Source organism: Aptenodytes forsteri, unplaced genomic scaffold (assembly GCF_000699145.1).
Source record: "Aptenodytes forsteri isolate BGI_AS27 unplaced genomic scaffold, ASM69914v1 Scaffold151, whole genome shotgun sequence".
NCBI lineage: Eukaryota > Metazoa > Chordata > Aves > Sphenisciformes > Spheniscidae > Aptenodytes > Aptenodytes forsteri.
The window spans coordinates 4,525,607-4,544,912 of NW_008795939.1; the positions used below are offsets into that span (position 1 = coordinate 4,525,607).

General features: G+C 36.4%; 1 protein-coding gene across 1 annotated transcript in view; it reads right to left on the minus strand.

Moving 5' to 3' along the window:
* The window catches only part of ALDH1A1 (aldehyde dehydrogenase 1 family member A1), a 57,641-nt gene that overhangs the window by 25,195 nt on the left and 13,140 nt on the right, over nucleotides 1–19,306 (minus strand). Inside the window, exons 2-4 of the mRNA XM_009285278.1 lie at nucleotides 13,462–13,533; nucleotides 13,043–13,161; nucleotides 2,511–2,615 (exon numbers count right to left, since the gene is read on the minus strand). Coding sequence (XP_009283553.1) covers nucleotides 2,511–2,615; nucleotides 13,043–13,132 — 195 coding nt within the window. The 5' untranslated portion in view covers nucleotides 13,133–13,161; nucleotides 13,462–13,533. The remainder of the gene's footprint in view (nucleotides 1–2,510; nucleotides 2,616–13,042; nucleotides 13,162–13,461; nucleotides 13,534–19,306) is intronic.

Sequence of the window (19,306 nt, forward strand, 5' to 3'; positions counted from 1 at the left end):
TAATTTGGGTACATAAATCTACACCATGAGTATAAAGACCGATAGTTCCTTTCAGAGCTAGTTCAGACTTTTTATAGAAGTACATTTACTTCACATCTCACTGACCATTTGCTGAGCTGCTTTATTATTACTAGGGGCCTTTAGGATTAGCAAATGTAGCTTGAAAGAGCCATCAAACTGAAAGGAAAACAGCTCCCACCCACATATGTGTCTGTGCTTTATAATCTCCACTTGTTTTTTTTTAAATACCACTGCAAGGCAGTGTATAGCCCTTTGTCAACCCTATTGTACACACAAATTAAATTCCTAAAATCTCTTGGCTCATTATCTAAAGACTAGGCTCTAGAATATTAGGTTCACAATGACTGTGTAATTTACTAGATTTGTACATTTCACTTGGCAATTTAGTTAATAGCAGTTGTCATTACACATTAGTTTGCAAAATTATTGGAGAGAAAGGAAACCTGTGTGTCGAACAGTATTATCTCTTTATTTAATGAGTTGTTAGATTGCTTGTAAGGGATGAAAGCTACAAAAATTCTGAATGGTAAGTGAACAGTTGCAGGTCATGAGTAATTTAATTTGAGGATGATCAAATATCAGGCCAACCTGATTTGCAATGTAATTTGGTTTTTAAACACTGAACAGAGAAGAGGTAAAAGAAGTAGCATTTTACATCAAAAGCATGTATGTTTCTAGTGGGATACGATTCAGAAGTTAACAGCATGCTTACGAAATTCTTTGGCTGAGGGCAAAAAGAAGCTGAAATAATCTCAGAGACTCTGAGCATTATATACAGGTAACTGGGACTGAAGAAAAACAACAACAAGGCATTTGAAAACTCATTATTAGATATATGAAATTATCAAAAGACAGATTCATGCAGATTTTCTCAGTCATCTTTGTCTAACAAAGAGTTTAAAATGTGTCTTCACTATGAGGTTCTTAATAACACGTGGTCACTATTGCTCATTTGCTAGACAGATAGAGTTTGAGCCAAAGTTTATTAGGAGATTCATGATGAAATTACAGAACAGAGTAACTAAGATTCAGTGAGCACAGGATGTTGAATGAACTGGGTTTCTGTGTATTTCTCAAAGGAGCATTTCATTTCAGAGTCAATCTTTGGACAGTAAATTAAAATAATGTGAAAAAGACTGTGTTTATTATATTCGCAGTAAATTTGTGGTGAACTTATAACACAGATAAACGACTTATAAGTTTTATAGTAGTTCGCATGGATAAACGGTATTTAATGGACATTTTGCTGCTAAGTTTAAAACACGCTTGTTATACAAATCATTCTAGATTTACATATTTCTTGTCTAAAATGAACATCAGATGTCATTTTGTGAGAAATGTGAGAAAATTTTCTCACTTTTGGATATAAAAATTTGACTTTGAAAAGGAAAGTGTAGAAAACGAAATAAATATTTGCAAGAACCAAAACAGTAATTATAAACCCAATTTTATTTTCAGTCACAGTCATCACTTTTTGTATACCTGTGAATTGGAAACAGAACATTCACTTCTTATACTTACCTTCTCAGAGTTTATAAAAAAATTTATTTGGTCATTGGTTTTAAAACTGTTTAAGCAACATTGTCTGTTCTATTTAAAAAACTACCCCCCTACTTGATAACTTACATTTAAACTATATGGCAGCACTAGGCAAATCCTTTTCAGCAGAAAAATACATAATATAACAGAAATACAGAGCTGCTTATTTGAGGGCTTAGGTTTTCGTTATATCTTTGATTCCATAGCATCTACCTGTAATTTTCCACTAAGAAACCTCATAAATATAAAAAATAAATGTCTGTTTACAGTGTCAACAACCTTTTTAGTCCTATGCTTAAATTCATCAATTCAACATGCTGTAAGGAAACCAATTTTGGTGGAATTAGTGTCTGTTTGATAAATTACCTTCAGCTTCAGAGTCTTTTTTAGGACTATGTTCTAATACATTTTTCACAAAACCAAGTATTTGCAGGGGGCAGTACTGAGAAGACATATTCATAGCTAAGAATGCTGATGGTAATGATCATCTTTGCAGAGTCTGTGTGTGAAAATATCAGTATTTGTCCACTTCATGTTATGTATAATGAAAAGCCTTGTATAAATGTGTAATGAACAGATTACATCACCGTGTAAGGAAGAGCCGGGAAAAAATAACAACCCCCCCAATTAAATTATTAGATGTCACTGATCGAAGATAACAAAAAGAATCAATATTAACAAAAAAATTTAACAAAAAATATTTCTTCAGAACTTTCCTCATATAAACAAGATCCTAAGAGTAAAGCAGTTTCTCAGTGTCCTTTTACAAACAATATTAAGGCTTAGTTAAAAATCTAAGAATTATGTTTGCAGAAGAAGGTGTACGGAATGAAGTAGGTATATCTCTGAGGTGGTGTTTTACATCAACACAGATGGATGCTTGCCTTCCTGCTTTTAAGACGCAGAACTGAATTTAAAGCTAGGGTTAAGAGCAAGAAAGAAAACCCTACCTTGTCGCCTTCTTCAACCTCACAGATTTTCTCTTCATTAGCAGGGTTAAAGACTTCAAATTTTTTACCACTGACTGAAACATGCCACTCATTGTTTATAAATATCTGCAGAGGAAGAAATGGTGGAGCAATATTAGTAATATATATATAGCTGTTGTCCGTTATCTGTTTTAATGAATAAATCTATCTTTCATAGCTGAGAGCTGCCTGATTGATAGGTACCTGAATTAAAAATGGAATAGCCATTTCTACATTATCCTGAAGAGATGAGTAATCACATATACACTTAACCAGGAACAGCTTTTTAAAATTAACTTCCTTTGGAGAGGCATACTTTCTCTCTCTACATGATATTTTCACTTTGTTTCATATCATAAAAATAATACTGTTACAAAGGAGTCCTTCCTCTCTCAAACTGAAGTCTGTGATGTACAAGGGAGGTACATACAGCCTGAAATGACCTACCTAAAACTGCCTGGGTTTCCTATGCTCACAGGGTTGGGAACAATGGAGGGTCTTTCTGTTACATGTCCTGACAGAAGTAAACCCAATTCTTGGGTTTAGTATATATAGTACATGTAGTATTTTGGAGAATGCTATTTTATTTATCTTTCCTTTGATTTTTCTTCACTCTCTCCTGCCAAAAAAGAAAATCCCAACCAAAAATAACCAATAGCACATTTTTCTGAGAATAAGGTCAAGACTAAAAAAACCCCACCACAGTCAATTGAATAAAACAAAGAAAGAACCCTTAAACAGAGTAAAAAACAAGCAAGTATACTTCTCTATTTTCATGTTAAAGGAGAAAAATAATGAGAGGTTAGGGAAGTTTTTTTTTATTTTTCACTGAAATCCTTTGGCTTGTGGATTGGTGCTTCACTGAATGTGATCCTAATCAAGATTTAAAAGCTGAAACATAATGCTTTTAGTCTTTTACAGAAAAAAATCCAGACTTTACTTCATTAAATAAAGACAGGAATCATGAATCCAGAGGAAATCACTGACATATTCACCAGAAGTACACTGTTAGCAACCTTAAACCCCCACGTCAATTGAATAAAACAAAGAAAGAACCCTTAAACAGAGTAAAAAACAAGCAAGTATACTTCTCTATTTTCATGTTAAAGGAGAAAAATAATGAGAGGTTAGGGAAGTTTTTTTTTATTTTTCACTGAAATCCTTTGGCTTGTGGATTGGTGCTTCACTGAATGTGATCCTAATCAAGATTTAAAAGCTGAAACATAATGCTTTTAGTCTTTTACAGAAAAAAATCCAGACTTTACTTCATTAAATAAAGACAGGAATCATGAATCCAGAGGAAATCACTGACATATTCACCAGAAGTACACTGTTAGCAACCTTAGAGAAAGCCTAGACCGTCCTTGCTGTTGGTAGCTGGTACATTTCACAGAGACACTCTCTTAAAAACACACTTAGCAGCACATACTCAGAGAAAAGCCCTCTCTCATATATAATTGTTGCCTTGAAAAAAAGTTGAATTACTTTATTGATGAAATCACAAACACATTTCTTTAATTGCTATTTTTCTGCCAGTCCTAATCTTTCCAGGAAAGGAGGACTGAACCAGCACATACCAAAATGTTTACACTGGACAAATTAAAATGTCCAAGAGCTGACAATGAGGGAAATTTCAAGGGTGGCTTATGCACAGAAGATGACTGTGGTCCTCAGCTACACATATAACCCTATACAACTCAATAGCTCCTAGATGAAAATGTATGGGAAACAGTGGCACTTCTGATCATAGTTTTCAGAGCTAGTTCCGACTCCTCCTTTGGAAAGACTATTTGCAAGATCTCAATCTGAACATTTGCACATCACAATGCTGTTATTTCCCAGGGGTTACACTGTGGGTGCCAGAAGTGGGGTTGTGCCATATTACCATAATCCTGCACTCAGCATGTGAATATAATCATACAAACATACAGCAAATGTGGTTGCCAACCGTGTATATGCACTCATTGCTCGGCAGGATTATAGCTGATGGTCATGTGTATGGGGGGCTCTTTTCTCTCCCCTCGCTACCTGAAAGCTTCTCTGCAAAACACCAGGAATTCAAACCTCTCTGGTTTTGGTCTCCAACACATGCTGCAACTTCTACTTTTGAAGGGTGAAACTACTTGCCTTGTATGACTTCAGGCTTTGATGAGATGATCCTTGGGTAACTGTTTTAGCTGTCATTGCTTTATAATCAATATGACTATCTTCTGTTTAAGGTGATCCTAACCATTTGATGTTATTCATTATTTATTCAGTAATTCCTGTCAATACCCTGATTACCTCCAATTTAATGGTCACAGCTATCAAATCTTTTGTCACCCTGACATTGGTGACACTTCCCTGCCTCCCATTCAGCCTTTAGGCATAAAATGCAAACATACTCCTGTAATTCTATTACTGCCAATGTCTGACTATTATTGTGTGAACTGCAAGGGGTATTACAGCAAATTAATATTACTTGTGTCCATTTTGATAGTTTTTCATACTTCATTCCAACTCTGAGGATCTCTGTTATGTCTCTACACTGATTTCCCTCAGCATACACCACCACTCTTGATTTTCCATACTCCCAAACATTGTCTAACCCCTTTTACTAATCTGCTGCCTTCGTGTGGAACATCCATACACCAGGAAAACCAGGCCAGCATGCATTGCTCATTTAACTGTTTTACCCTGACTTTTACCCTGACTTTTTACCTGGAAAAAGTCTAACATTAAACCCAGGAAAATAAGCTAAAATTGTGCTTTCCTCAATCTTGCTAGAATATCTTTCTTTTTATTTAATATCTTTCTATTTCAAGCTTTTCATAGAGTGCCAAACGCATAGCTAGCAATTAAGAAGCACAAAAGAACAAAAATTGCACAGCAGCTGGCCTACACCAAAGTTAATCATAACAGCTTACCCAGCAGCAATGAAATTGATACCCAAAGTTCATTTAATAAATGTTAGGAACTGTGTCCTTACTCAAAGATTAAACTGTTATACTGGCTGAAAGCACATTGTGTACTGAATTTACTTTGCATGTCTGGAACAAATACCATCAACTCTTGATTGCAACATTCCTGGTGCACTTAGAACAAGACCTAAACAAAGCAAGGTGGGCATTGTTGTTTCCCATATTGAACTTTTATGATCTGTAACCTTTTGTGGTATAATAACCCCAGAAATTCAAACCTAGACTCTTTTGTATGGGAATAAGTAATTGGCAAAGGTACTGTTACAACTGAAGGAATAATTAAATGTTTGAAATCCTTATAAAGTTTAAATGACATCAGTGTCATACAAGAATACTTTCTCCAAAGACAGCACAAAATTCCCACCATGTCTGCTTTACTTTTACTATTAATTTTTTTGTCTGTTTGGTAAGGCACTTTCCTTCTCTTTCAAGCTCTGGTGTCCTAGTTTCAGTTGTGCTATATATCCCTTAAAACTATGTCCAAAGTGGGTTTCAAGAGTGAGCAGTCCTGCATCTCTCTAGGTTTTTTGGTTACTGAATATTAATAAGACCGTTGATGTAATCTGTAGAAATTGGTCTGCTTTTCCATTAAAACAAAAAATAAACAAGGAAATAAACCACTGCAATTGTTCCTGAAAAATCAATATTTTTCAATTGTGTAGGGACATTATGGCACTGTACACACTATTCTAAAAAAGTAAATGTTGTCTTTTGAAAGATGTACTTTATACCATTATTAAAATAATTATAATATTTCTGAATTTTCTCTTCTTTCATATTAAAGATGATACAAAATGAATTGATGCAGCAATTGCTAAGTGACAGAGAATAAAACAATCTACTAAAAATATGCTCTATTTTAGTAGTAATTACTGAGAAGTTATATGACATTACACAGCTGTGAAAATTTAGAGGACAAGCAGAGTGAAGGCTAAGGACCTCTGGGTGAAATTTGAGGTATTTATGTCTGTTCAAAAATGCAAAATAGATCCTGGGCCTTACCTGTAGGTGCACAAGATCGGTGCTACCCTAGAGCCTGCTATCTCTGAGCCAGTGTTGGTAAAATTGTCAAAGTGGGTTAACTTTTTATTTCTGACTCTGTAGGTTAGCCTTGAAACAGAAAAGAAAACCTTATTGGAAAGATCTGATACATAACATGGATGTTGAAAAGAGGAGGCTATGTTGCAACCAGGTGTTGTGTAGGTTGTTCTTTAAAGTGAACTTGATAATGTATACGGTCCAATGTTATCAGTGCTTGTCATCCTCTGTCTAACACTGCAATCTCTGGGTTCAGGTCAGTGCTGAAATGGGGTCACCACCCTAAGCATCCCTCCCAGTGCCTGAGTCCATCTTCCTGCTGCTGATGGGCTGGTGCCCTCCCTTCTTTCTCTCTCCCAGTGCCACTGCTTTGTTGGAACACATGTGAAATCTTGATCATGCTCATTGTTGAGACCATGGCAGACTCTGACTGACTGTACCAGGTATTTTGTGCTTAAACTGTGCCCATCTTCAGGGTCATGGCATCTTGCTCCACACCACTGGAGCTTAGCTGTGAGACCAATTAGCAGAAAAGATGTGATTCCTGTTTCCTCTCCATTAGGATAAAGGACCCACTGTTGCTCCTCAGAGGGGCAGGAATACTAAACGGAAAACCAGAAAATACTTGGGGGTAGGCAAATCAAAGCAAGTGATGGTTGACTCAGGGCAGGACAAAGTCAAGACACCAAAACCGCAGCATAAATGCTTTTTGTCACACTGACCTGGGATTTAAACCTTACCACCACAATCACATATGTTACGAAAACGTGATAGCTTTCAGGGAACAGATTTTTTGCATAGTGTTGAAATTGCTTACACTGACTGTCTGAATGGTTGTTAATAATTGGTGAATAGTATGGTAATAACTATCAAGATCAATAAAAATATTATCTCTAAATGGATATGGTAACAATTCGCTATCAATATATTCCTGTATGTTTCAGCTTGTTTCTATGTGGGAACCATATATAGAGTGTCATTGCTGCCTCTGACCATCAGGACTGACCAGCACACTCCTGATTTAACAAAAGCTGTCAGGGAAACAAATATGTAAGTCCCTGGAAATTTCAGATATGTGATCAAGTTGATTATAGGAATGTCCACACAAGATTCTGACTGTTGTGAAAGGGCAAAGACAGCAATTAAATGGTTAATATGAAAAAACCCATCTTTAGTAACTAGCTACATTGCCAAGAAAAGAGACAAAGTAAAAGGTAAATATTAACATAACACTGCTATGATGTTACAGTATGCCAAATTCATATCTGTCTGTGAAAGGAATAATAGCAAAACATACCATTTTTGGAAGTTTTTAAAGTATTTGTTTAAATACTACATTTATTGCACCCACCAATATCACCCATAATATTAGTTCAGAATATCATTCTTATTAATGTTGCTACTACCTCTCCCATTTAAAACATAACTTCATTATATTAAATATATACACAACATTGTATCAGGTATGTATAAATCAAACTATCCAGATGTCTTTCATAAGCTAGATAGAAGTCTTGCATATGCAGGTTTGAAAGACAGGAAAGAGAAGGAAAAAGTCAAAACTCTACATGTAAGCAGTGTTACATACATTGCAGGCAGCTGCACTCATAAATGTGCATGCAGCCATGCTCATCTAATGCTGTGGAGTATATGCTGCAAACAAACAGGATGTGGATCTCTAAATCCAGGCAACATTGAAGTACCAGCCAACAACCGCCTCTGGCAACTCCCTTGTCTTGCTGAAAAAAAACATTTGGGATCATCTTGCAATAGGTTACAGTGTTTTGTCAGTCAGTCAGAACTCCACTGGCAGCTTAGATTTTTTTGTGCTGGTTTGTCAGACATAAATGCAAAAGACCTACCCTTCTGTGGCATGTGCTGTGCAGGGGGTTGTCTGTGATGACTGACTGAGGTTTAGCACTGCAAATTTATTTTGCAAGGATTTAGAAATGTTGTTGCAGGCATTTTGTAACTGTTATTTCACTGGTATTTTTAGAAGAGAAGATGGTTTTTATTTCAACAACCCAAAGAATTAATGACTTTCAGACTTGTTTGCACTAGAGCTGGAAATACACATTTCTTGTAGATGATACTGTACACTACTGAAGTTTAGTATTTAAAATAGAGCCCAGGTGACAGGCTATTGCAGTCAAAAGTCCTCTGAATGGTTTTATTTCCCAGTGTCGGAGTGCAATAAAATCTCGATTCTCTGAAATGATTGATTTCCGTTCAGATAATCTAATACGATTCACCATTTGGGGTTGAAGTTACCTGCAAGACTGCAGTATTTCTGTCGTTGTTTAGACAGTTGCTTTGGTCACTCAAATGACCTGAGCAGAGAATGGGGAGATGAGACCTGCTCTTTGCCTTTCTTTGTCATCCCAGTGTTTTTTTTTTCCCTTCAGTCCTTGAGTATTTTGAAAGGACCGTGAGTTCATTTTATAAAGTATCTACTAGATGGGAAGTGCCATATTTGTGTCGGTGCTGCATGAAGAAAGAAAGTATTTGACTCTGGACAGCTTTGCTTCAGATGGACCACACCATAGCTCTGCTGAAATAGATTTTAGGGCCTCTACATTAGGTGTCATCACCTTACGAAACCTAACTTCTTGCTCCATCTTCCTTAGAATAAGGACCCCCTTTTTGTGGGTTCAATATTGTGGAAAGTCAAAGGGTTTCAGGCCTCAGTGCTTCTGTAGAAGTGACTTAAAAGTGCAGTTTAGAGAAGAAAATACTTCATTTCTGACGTTGCAAAGATCCTATACATGATCCCATATTCAGCATCTGTCTATAAACTTACTCTTTGTCAGGGAAGAATTTTTATGTAATTCACTATTATTGTTATAAACTATAATCATACTACAGAGATGTAGTCAAGAAAAGTAATAGAACTATCTAAAATGTCGGCTACCCCAAACTTAACTATTAAGGGTAGCTTTATAAATATGGAATGAAATGTCTAAGCTATCTTCTCTTTAGATACCAGAAACCCTTCCAAACTTATGGAACAAGAAAAAGCATAACCTCTTCCCACAATAAATCTGTGCCCACATAGCCTACAACTCCTGCTATGATAAAACTTTTCTTGACAATGCTTTTCAAATGAGCCCCGCTGCCTGTTTCACAGAGCTAAAAATGATCACCAAATTTCAACAGCTGCTCAGCTGACTGCTCACAAGCATTCTAGTGAGGACAGTAAACCAGGGAATGACACCACCAGTGTTTTTTTAGAGGCCAGGAACAGTGAAGAGGCACCAGGGCTGTGGCTGTGCTCACATATGCTGGAGGCAATTCAGCATCACTCAGGTGAGGTGATGCACAGTGCTGAAAAATTGTTGGGCCCTTTTCACACCCACTTTTATAGATTATGAGAGTCATTCAGATATTCTTGAGTTTGATGATGGCAGTAAATCTTACAGTTACGTCTAAAACTGGAAGAGACTTGTGGCCCAAGAGGAGGCTCATTTCAAGTGCTATAAGTTCTGATTTACTAGTCCCAAAATATATCATGGAGTCTCACTGTATTCTTTAAGCAATACAGTTAAAATATACGAAATTATTTAAGGAACTTCTAAAGATTGAAACTGTAAGTTTTAAACAAATACATCAATATAGAATACCTGCTGTGAAATCTATTTTTTCCCCCAGGTTTTTCCTTACAAGAAGTTGATATTTTGTTGCTATTTCATGTAACTTTTTTTTTCACCTTGGAATTGTATGTTATTATTGATGCAGGAATTACATTTTACTGCTGCAATGAACTAATAATCAGAGAACATACTCTTTCTATTCATTATTTATTTAAACTTTTTAATTTGTCAGTTAGTGGGTTTGTATCTACAAAGTCAGTTGATATTAAAAAGGGTATGTTTCTATAGTACCTTTATAGCTGATTACCTTTCCCCAGATAGTCTAATTAAAATTTTGTGTTTTTATCCCTCATCTTTGTTTGTGAAGCCAGTGATTGCAACATATGTGATACTCAGCTACAATTTTTCTTCACTTAGAGTGGCTTACCCTTCCACACTTTCTGATTTTCCACATGCTTAGTGAGAGAATGTGCTGCAGTTTTCTCCCCCTCATGTAATTTGACAACCTAATAATTAACTAATCTGAGTTTCTCTGATTAAAGGAGCACCACAGGGCTTAGTGTATGTGAAAGCATCACGACAGAAATCATTTGTCAAACAATCATTGTCTAATTCCTCAGTGTTGACTAAGTAAAATATTTACTAGTACATTTTTAGCCAGCTGCCAACACTCATTCAGTTCATTGGAATATCTTTAAAGGAGATTCAGATATGAAACCAATTCAAGATCACTTTGTGGTTCAACATCCAAGCCAATTTAACTGTTTAAAATGCATTCAATTTAATTCTTGAAATTCAAATTCCCTGAGGAGTGCTTAGTTTTATGCTATATGTGAAAGGCATAATCTGAAATGTAGCTATACCAACCCATAGATTCACAGGCATATGGAAATACTTAGTTAAATGATCTCTGTAAAAGGCCCAAAATGATCCCTCTCATAGAAAATAAAATAGAGAGAGTGTTAAGTAAAGAGGAAAGTCCTTGGAACATCTCCTGCAGAACTTTCTTCAGATCTTTGTGTGATGGCGGTTGATACTATGCTGTGGTAGAAAAAGAGAAAATTGAGTTTCTACAGCTGAGGGATCTGCTGATGTCCAAGGTGCTTCAGACAGAAAGGTTAGTACATCAGCAGTAATTAATGTTTCCCTCATCTTGATTCCTCCAATGTAACTAGTCAAAACAATCCCACACCCCACATTCTAACCTGTATGGAACAGGAGAGGAACAGGATGGGTAAGAAGACAAGAGTGGAAAGGCTTTATTAAATTGTGGGACGACTGATGGGAATGGGATGACATTTCTATTATCCCATCTCCCTGTCCCTTAGTACACTGTCGTGGCTTTCGGACAATCCTGTATGATATTTGAAGAGCGGAGGAAAGCATTGCAAAAATCAAGCCTCCACAAGGGTGTGTTGGATTTGATCACTTGTAGGTACACACTTTTGCAAACAAGTGCATTGCATTTCTGCACAGTTACACATTATACACAGTTTTTAAGGAAATATTATCTATTATCAAGGCAAAAGAAGCATGCATTTGCTACGTGACACTCTCCTTAATTGCACACTATAGACATTTCAGCCATGCTGGCTGTCTGGTGGTTGCTTTTTGTATTACTGGAATAGGTTTTTGCTAACTAAATATTTTACAAGGATAGAAATGTTTACAGGAATTTATGTCTCGCATATTCAGTTACATCAGATTTCTGAGCTGGCATTTTGCTCATATTAGTTATTTTCCTTTGGAAAAATAAAAAAATCAAACAAATAGCACTGTAGTTTCTGGAACACCACTGTGACCTAGGTACTGAAGTATCTTTTTTTTTTTTTTTGAGACAGGAAGAGCAGTAGAAAGTTGTCACATGGCAGAACTACATAGTTTTCATAGCCTGTTAAATATTTACAAAGTAAGGTCCTGTGTGATTTATTCTGGAAAGACATGCATTGAAATCTGGTTAGTTTTTTTCCATGAAAAAAATAGGATAGAATGGAATTCAAAAGGACTAATCTAGATAATCATCAAACACCTTGCTTTTGGAAAAGAAAACAAGCAGTGGTTCTAGAAAATAAAATTTATTTCCATTGTAATGGTAATGAGAAAAAAAAAAAAGAACAGTAACCCAAAAGTCACCAAAGCGAAGAGGTCCTTTCTGATCAATTGTTCTACCTGAATGTTTCAGAGGGCAGAGTTTCAATATTTTCTGCCAACAGTTTTTTCAAAGTTCTTGCAGAAATCTGCGTAGTATGATATAAAACAGGTAAAGGGTCTTTTCAAGCTGGGAACACAAGTCTGGATTCATACGTTCTTTGTGTATTTCTAACTGCATATGGAAAGAATTTACTATTACAAAAAGTTTATGGTAATAAAGAGTAATTTGTGATGGTAGACTTTATTTGTTTTATTGATAGTTACTTGTCTAAGCTGAAAAACAGATTCATTATCTCTAAGAAAAATATGTGAGTGGAATGAATTTTACTTTAGTTTCATTTTCACACATCCCTTTCCACATAAGCTTATTTGGTATAATTATTTAAATCTGATTGTAATATGATGCAATACACTAACATTTTAATTTTTCTCATTCTGAAAATAATAAAATAATAGAAACTCCTCCTTCTTTGCTCCATTATTACTTTCTGAGAAACTTATCACTGCAGAAAGTTTGTTTCAGGAGAAAAACAACACCCACCCCAAGTGAAATATGAAATGATTCTATCACACTTGCACACTTCCTGAGATACTTAGGTTAAAAGGGTCACTGGACATTAATTGCTAATACGTATAATATCAGAAACAGGTCAGAATAAACATTTTAAGCACTGATTTACAGTTGCTTCCATGGTTCCTATAAGATTAAAATGAGTACCTCCTACCGTCTGAGCTGAATGCATAAGAAAAATTAAGAAACACAAATGGCACTAACCTTGGTGTACTTAATTTGCAGATCTTTGAGTGGTTCTGGCAGCGCTGGCAAAACTGGAGCAGGATTGCTGTCTGAACCTTGCTTCTTCATATTTTCAGTTGAGGAGTTTGAGGACGTTCCTGAAACACAGGTGAAATGAAGTATAAGGGAAGCGCAGTGATTTTAGTCCTGACTGAGCTCTTAGCTTTATTTGTGCTTTTTTATCTGTACCAGCTATGGTATATTTGCATACAGGAATATGATTGGATGAAAGAATTCATTGCAAAAAGAAAATGACACTACTTATTTTTAAGACCAAAAGCAACAGCCTTTTCACCGAGCTGAGACCTCAATGAAGCAAACGCTGCTGAAACAATCTGCTTAGCCAGACACTACGAACTTCTTACTGGGGAACACAGTTTAAGGCCTCCTCGTCTTACCTGTAAAATTACTTTCTCTCAGCAGGCAGGTCCCCAGATTTTAAGTGAAGTTCTTCACATACTTGAAGGCAGCTCTGAAGGTAAAGACAGACTTGTTAGCTCTGGAAACAAACTAAGCCTTTCTCACTGGAGAGCTGGCGAGAATAATTCCCAGAGCTGGAAAGCGTTCACTAAAAAACAAGCCACCTTAGGTTACGCTTTAATATGTTCAGAGTACATTATAATTCCTGTAATTAATACCTGCTTTGTAGATCACAGAGCTAAGGGATGACTATGGTGATATAAAATCCTTCACATGTTTTTCAAGAAACGTGAAGGTAGGACAAAATTGATCGATCCAGAAAAAATACTCTGTGGGTAGCACCAAGCAAAACCTTATTGTTTTTTTCCAGATAGGACCACAATTTTAAGAACAAAATTTTTACTACGGTGCCCTTTGGAAAACCTGGGTTTGTGCCTTTCTAAACAAATTATTTAATAGACAGGACTTTTCTACCCAGGGTGGAACCCACTGGTGCATATGTGTCCAGTTCTGATTATTCAATGAGAAACATATCTCTGGTACTGGCAGATCATTTTATAAGGCACAAGAAACTCCTTTCTTCATTAAGTCCTACCTTTTCTGATGAATGCTATCACAGAACAAAGTGGGACTGAATTAGCACTTGCTTTTATATGCTAAGCTTCTGATATATGCACAATAGATTTGTGCCATAGAAAAAAAGAGAAATGATCTTACTGCTTTCATTGAGACTAGACAGGTGCTTGAAAAACTCACTGAGCTCAGTTAGTTCATGTATCAGGCATCATCTAAACCATCTGGCAACAGAGGCTTTGTAGCTTTTAACTGATGGATGATACAGGACATATCATGAGATTAATCTTACAATGCATTAGTTATATGTAACATACTTTCTGAATTAAAGAGCATGCTATAATTATCACTGATGATTTTTGTGTTTGGACATATGGTTGGAGCAAGAGTTTCTGGCCTTTAGAAAAGTCCAGGTAATTTCTGGGTAAGAAAAAATTCTATTCTCACAATAGTCATCTCTCAGTGAGATGTAAAGAGCTGTGTGGACTTGAACAAGTTTCAGCCATTCACCCTGTCATGTGAATGAAGGGCACCCATTCCCATTGTTATAACACCATGATATCCAAGGTTACCAGCTCAGTTACTTCCTTTTGGATGCATCCTTCAGCTCTCCTGCCTCAGCTGGCTGGCTCAAGACATCCCGATGTAGAATGCTATATTTGAAAGTTTTATGAACAGCACATTCAGACCTTAACATTTTGGGTTACGTTTGCCTGCCTTAGAGAATGTCTTTGAGTCTTATGAAAAAAACCAATGTCTAAATAGGGTTTATCCACTTTTATTTGGAATATAGCTTTTCAATGTTAGCTTCACGTAACAAATTTTTGTGGTTTTCCTTTTTTTTTTTTTAATTTCCATGTAATTTTTTGTTTTAGACACTATAGTCTAATAATCTTCATGCCACTCATTTTTCCATTAACCCACAAAGAGTTTCTCTCTAGTTAATTCACCTGCTAATTGCTCAGATTTGCATGATTTAAACAGAATTTAACTGGATCTGTAAGACAGAGATCAGTGGAATTGTCTGGTTTCAAGCAAAGCAAAAAACCTTTCTCCCAGGCAGGAGTGTTCTAAATACATTTTCATATTTAAGTACCATTGCATTCCCGATTTTTAAAAAATTATTAAGGTAGAAGTCAATTATGATAACTTCTTCGGAAAATGATAGCATTTATCCTCTTCCCATGTTTACAAGGACAGCCTGAAATCTGCTTAGACTGACTTTGGAGATACTACCCTGGGTGAAAAGTTTCAACTATTCCAAACATGCTGGTAATCATTGCCTTATTTTCCACACCATTCATTCATTTAACACATACTTTACCTTCTTTTTTACTTTCTGGTTCCCTCTTTCACTCTTGGATTGTATGAATCACCTTCACTACCATGCTTCCTGTGAGTCCTTTCTTTTCTCTCTAAATCTTGTGTATTGTTAAAAAGGTCTCATCTCTTAAAGGGATTACTTGCTATCTTGAGCAATTTGCTCGTTCTATCATCGGACCTTATCTGCTGAGACTTGCTCCGAGCATTACCATTAATGTCAATAATTCCTTTAACTTCTCTGTGTTCTCATATCTATGAATGTCTGACTCCCCTCCCTTTTTCTAGGAAATTCTATTGCTTAGACTAGCTGTTCATGACCATCTCAATTGTCTCCCATCCAATAACTTTCCTATTCACTTTCAGCCTAAGATTCCTTTTAGCCTAGTGTAGAAATTATTTCCTTTTCTTCACATCCCATGTTCCTGTTTATTATAGCTTCCTGCTATTTTCATTCTGTGACTTTTTTTCCCCATTCTGCATCACTGCTGTCACACATTTCACCTAAATAAAGATGTGCACTTCAAGCGCTATAACTTTAATAGACTGTACTATTCTTTCAAATAGTGGATTATACAACACTCAGATATTACAGATATTGTACATGGAAGTTTACATAGTTTTTTTGTTTCTATCTAGTTTTTTCCTCTCTTTTGGTCAATGAACTGATTGTTACTTATTGTTATCTTTTCACTGCTAAGGAACGAACCTTAGTCACTCAACACCTTGGAGAACTACATGGTAATATTATGTGACTATGTGACAGTGCTTTCTACACTTTAATGCATAACATTTCTCCCAGTTTAAACCTACTGAGTTCCCCTACTCAATACCAGATGAAAGAGGAACAAATGAAAGGTAGTAGCTCACCATGCAAGTTGTAATTAAGCTATGAGATGCCTTGCTGCATGACATTGGTGGTGCTAAAATGCAAGATCGAGGGCTGCATGAACTTTAGGTCTGACTTATGTAACTCTATGTCAGTAAGTTAAATGAAAGTTTTATGCCGGAAGAAGCTGTAAATCATTTGTCCATGTGTTTCTTCACAATGATTAAAAAAAATAATAACTAACCAAACATAGCATTCCAGAGTACAAGTAACCTTTCTCCTCAGATGTGATCATACAGTGGGGTATCGCCAATGTTGTTAGCAGTTACTTTTTGATTGGGTTCATTGTAGTCTAGGTGGAAAAACTATTTGGCCTATATTCTTGAGACTTGTTGCAGCCCCATATTCATTACATGAGATACAATTTAATAGCCAGCAGCACACAGATGAAAGCAGAGCTTTTAGTTGGGCTAGCTGGCAATCCAACTAATGAAATCAGTGTGTCACAAGAATCAGCCAGAGGTAACCTGTGACTGGATTCTCTTTCCTAAACGCAATACTAGCACTATCTGAAATGCCCTGGCCTTTCCTAGCTGCCCTGAGATGTCAGTCCAGGAGAGTCCTGTAGATCCTATGTCACCTTGCCAAAGTCATCAGTGTCTTCAAAACCCTTGTGCAGCTCAAATGGCACTCGATGCCTATGTCAATGAAGTGACTTGACCAGAAGGTTTATGATTCTACTTGGTATTTTTATGTTAGTGTATGCTGGGCTAATACAGTCTGAAAGCCGTATATTTGTTATAAAAATTCCCCTTCCAGCATTTAATAGAGAAATATTTACTTTACATTGTAGAAGAAGATTATTCTGAGAATAGAATTATCTCTTACCCAGAAATTACTCTGACTTTTCTAAAGGCCAGAAACTGTTGGGTTTTTTTCCCCAGAAGTAGGCACAAGCTTGTCTTTTTTCAAAGCAGTCTTTTTTTTTTTTTTCTTTTTTTTTTTGAATGACTGCCAAACTATCTTCCCAGTTCCCACAGTCTGGATGTCTCTATTCTCCAGCAATAGGGGACAGGTGACTTACTCTTTGTATAATGCTGAGACTGTAATCACAGCAGTAAGAAATTCTGGTCCATAGGTTTCTTCAGAAAGCAGACTTTGCCCTTCAAAATACATATATTTGGACATTAAAGAAATCTAACTAATATCTTGTACTAGACATGCTCAAAGCTACGTAGATCAGATAAGACTGCATATATTTAGCTTGGACCACCTCTAATGTAGGTCAGTGCAAGGATTTTATTGCAGGTAAACAGACAGCAGATGTTTTCTACTTTCATTTTTTGTCATTTACAGCTCTGGTAATGTTCCAAATTGTATATCTTTGGCATCTGATGATCTATCAAAATTACACCTTGAACTCCATAACAATTATGCCTTCTAAAAGGTGGCATAACAACTTAAGTAACCTCCAAAAAGTTACAATTGCTATAATTCAAAACACTTAAGATGAATAATCTTCCATGGTGACTTAGGGCACTGTTGTCAAAAGTTCTGTGGAATAGGAGATGAACAGAATAGGCTGCTGTGCTCCGCAATTTGGTAGCTGTATTTTATCACCTGAGCTGAATTTAGACAGAGCCTTTAATGCTTAAGTACAAGTTTACACTTTATAAAAACTTATCATAAAAAAAATCACTTGAAAAATCTCTATTGAGACAGTATCTCTGTTACTGAAAATCCTGATTAGCTGAACAACTTCTTCCAAATTCAGATTATACAGGGAGTGGAGAAAGGGAATTATTCAGTGTTTCATATGGATCCCCTGCTGGTACTGACAGAAATTGACATTAAGTTAGGAATGGAAGATGTAAGCCTCAAAAGCACCAAAATATGTTTAAAAAGTGGAAATCATTGAGATTCATGTAATCACTGGACTCGCTCTGAAATGCTTTATTCACATTGATAATCTTCCTTATGACAACCCATTAATGGCAGTAGACCAGAAACAGTGGTCAGTGTTTAGCATGACATGGAAAGGTAGAGACACATCAGAAACTAGACAGAACTGGTGTGAAATTTGTGCCATCTTTGCCCATCTAAACTGAGTCCAAAGGTGGGTGGGATGTACAAGCTCTGATAACTCTAATTGTGAAGCACTGAAGTCAAAATGATAAGATTTTCAAGGCTACTGGGCAAATTCCTTTGGCTTTTGCAGCACACCAAGTATCCTGCATTTCTGAAAATCTAAGCATTCCTTTTACATGAATGTAGGTATCTCTGAGCACAATCAGCAGTTCTTTAGTCATTATAAAATTTCTGTGAGGTATAAACTCATGGAGTGAGGCAGCTGACAGATGCATAACTGTTTATTTGAGTTTGAAATTTGAACTCACTTAGTGAAAAATCTTTCCCTTTTGCTACATGGACGATAACAGTGTATGAAGAAATGTCCAGAAGATATTTCTCCATAATGCCTCCACAAACAAGTCTGAACACACATCATAATACTAGCTACTGTTTGGCTGATTCATTCAAACACCTTTGCTCCAGTAATGGCCAGATTTAACTTGCGTTGGTTCACTGCAATGAGGGCAGAGGCAGAGCAAGAAGTAGAAAAACTAGTGCTACTAATTTTGTAATCTTGGTATCAAAAGATATTGAATGACTTCTTGATATCAGTGCTTGGGCTGACAGTGGATGTTGTCATGAGGCCTATTCTCTGCTGAATCCATAAATGACACTTTCGTCCCAAGACACTTTCTACAGGGAGGGACAAATAAGCGTTTCCTCTGTTCCTACACAGAAGCTTGTGCAATCACAGCTGGATGTTTTTTTCATTCATATAGAGCCCCACCTGCTAGTAGAGCAAGATCATTTCTTCTGATTTCATACACAGATCAGACACTCTCTGCTCAACTGTATGCTGAACACAGACCTTTGCAACAAATTTCAGGATAATTTAATCTTTTCAACACAAATCCTTTCACAACACACAACAAAGTATGACAGCAGACCAAGAGAGAACAGACCACCTAGAAAGGAAGCTTGGGGCTCAGAGTGGAAAGTCCACAACGCCTACTCACTGTTGCATGGGCAGC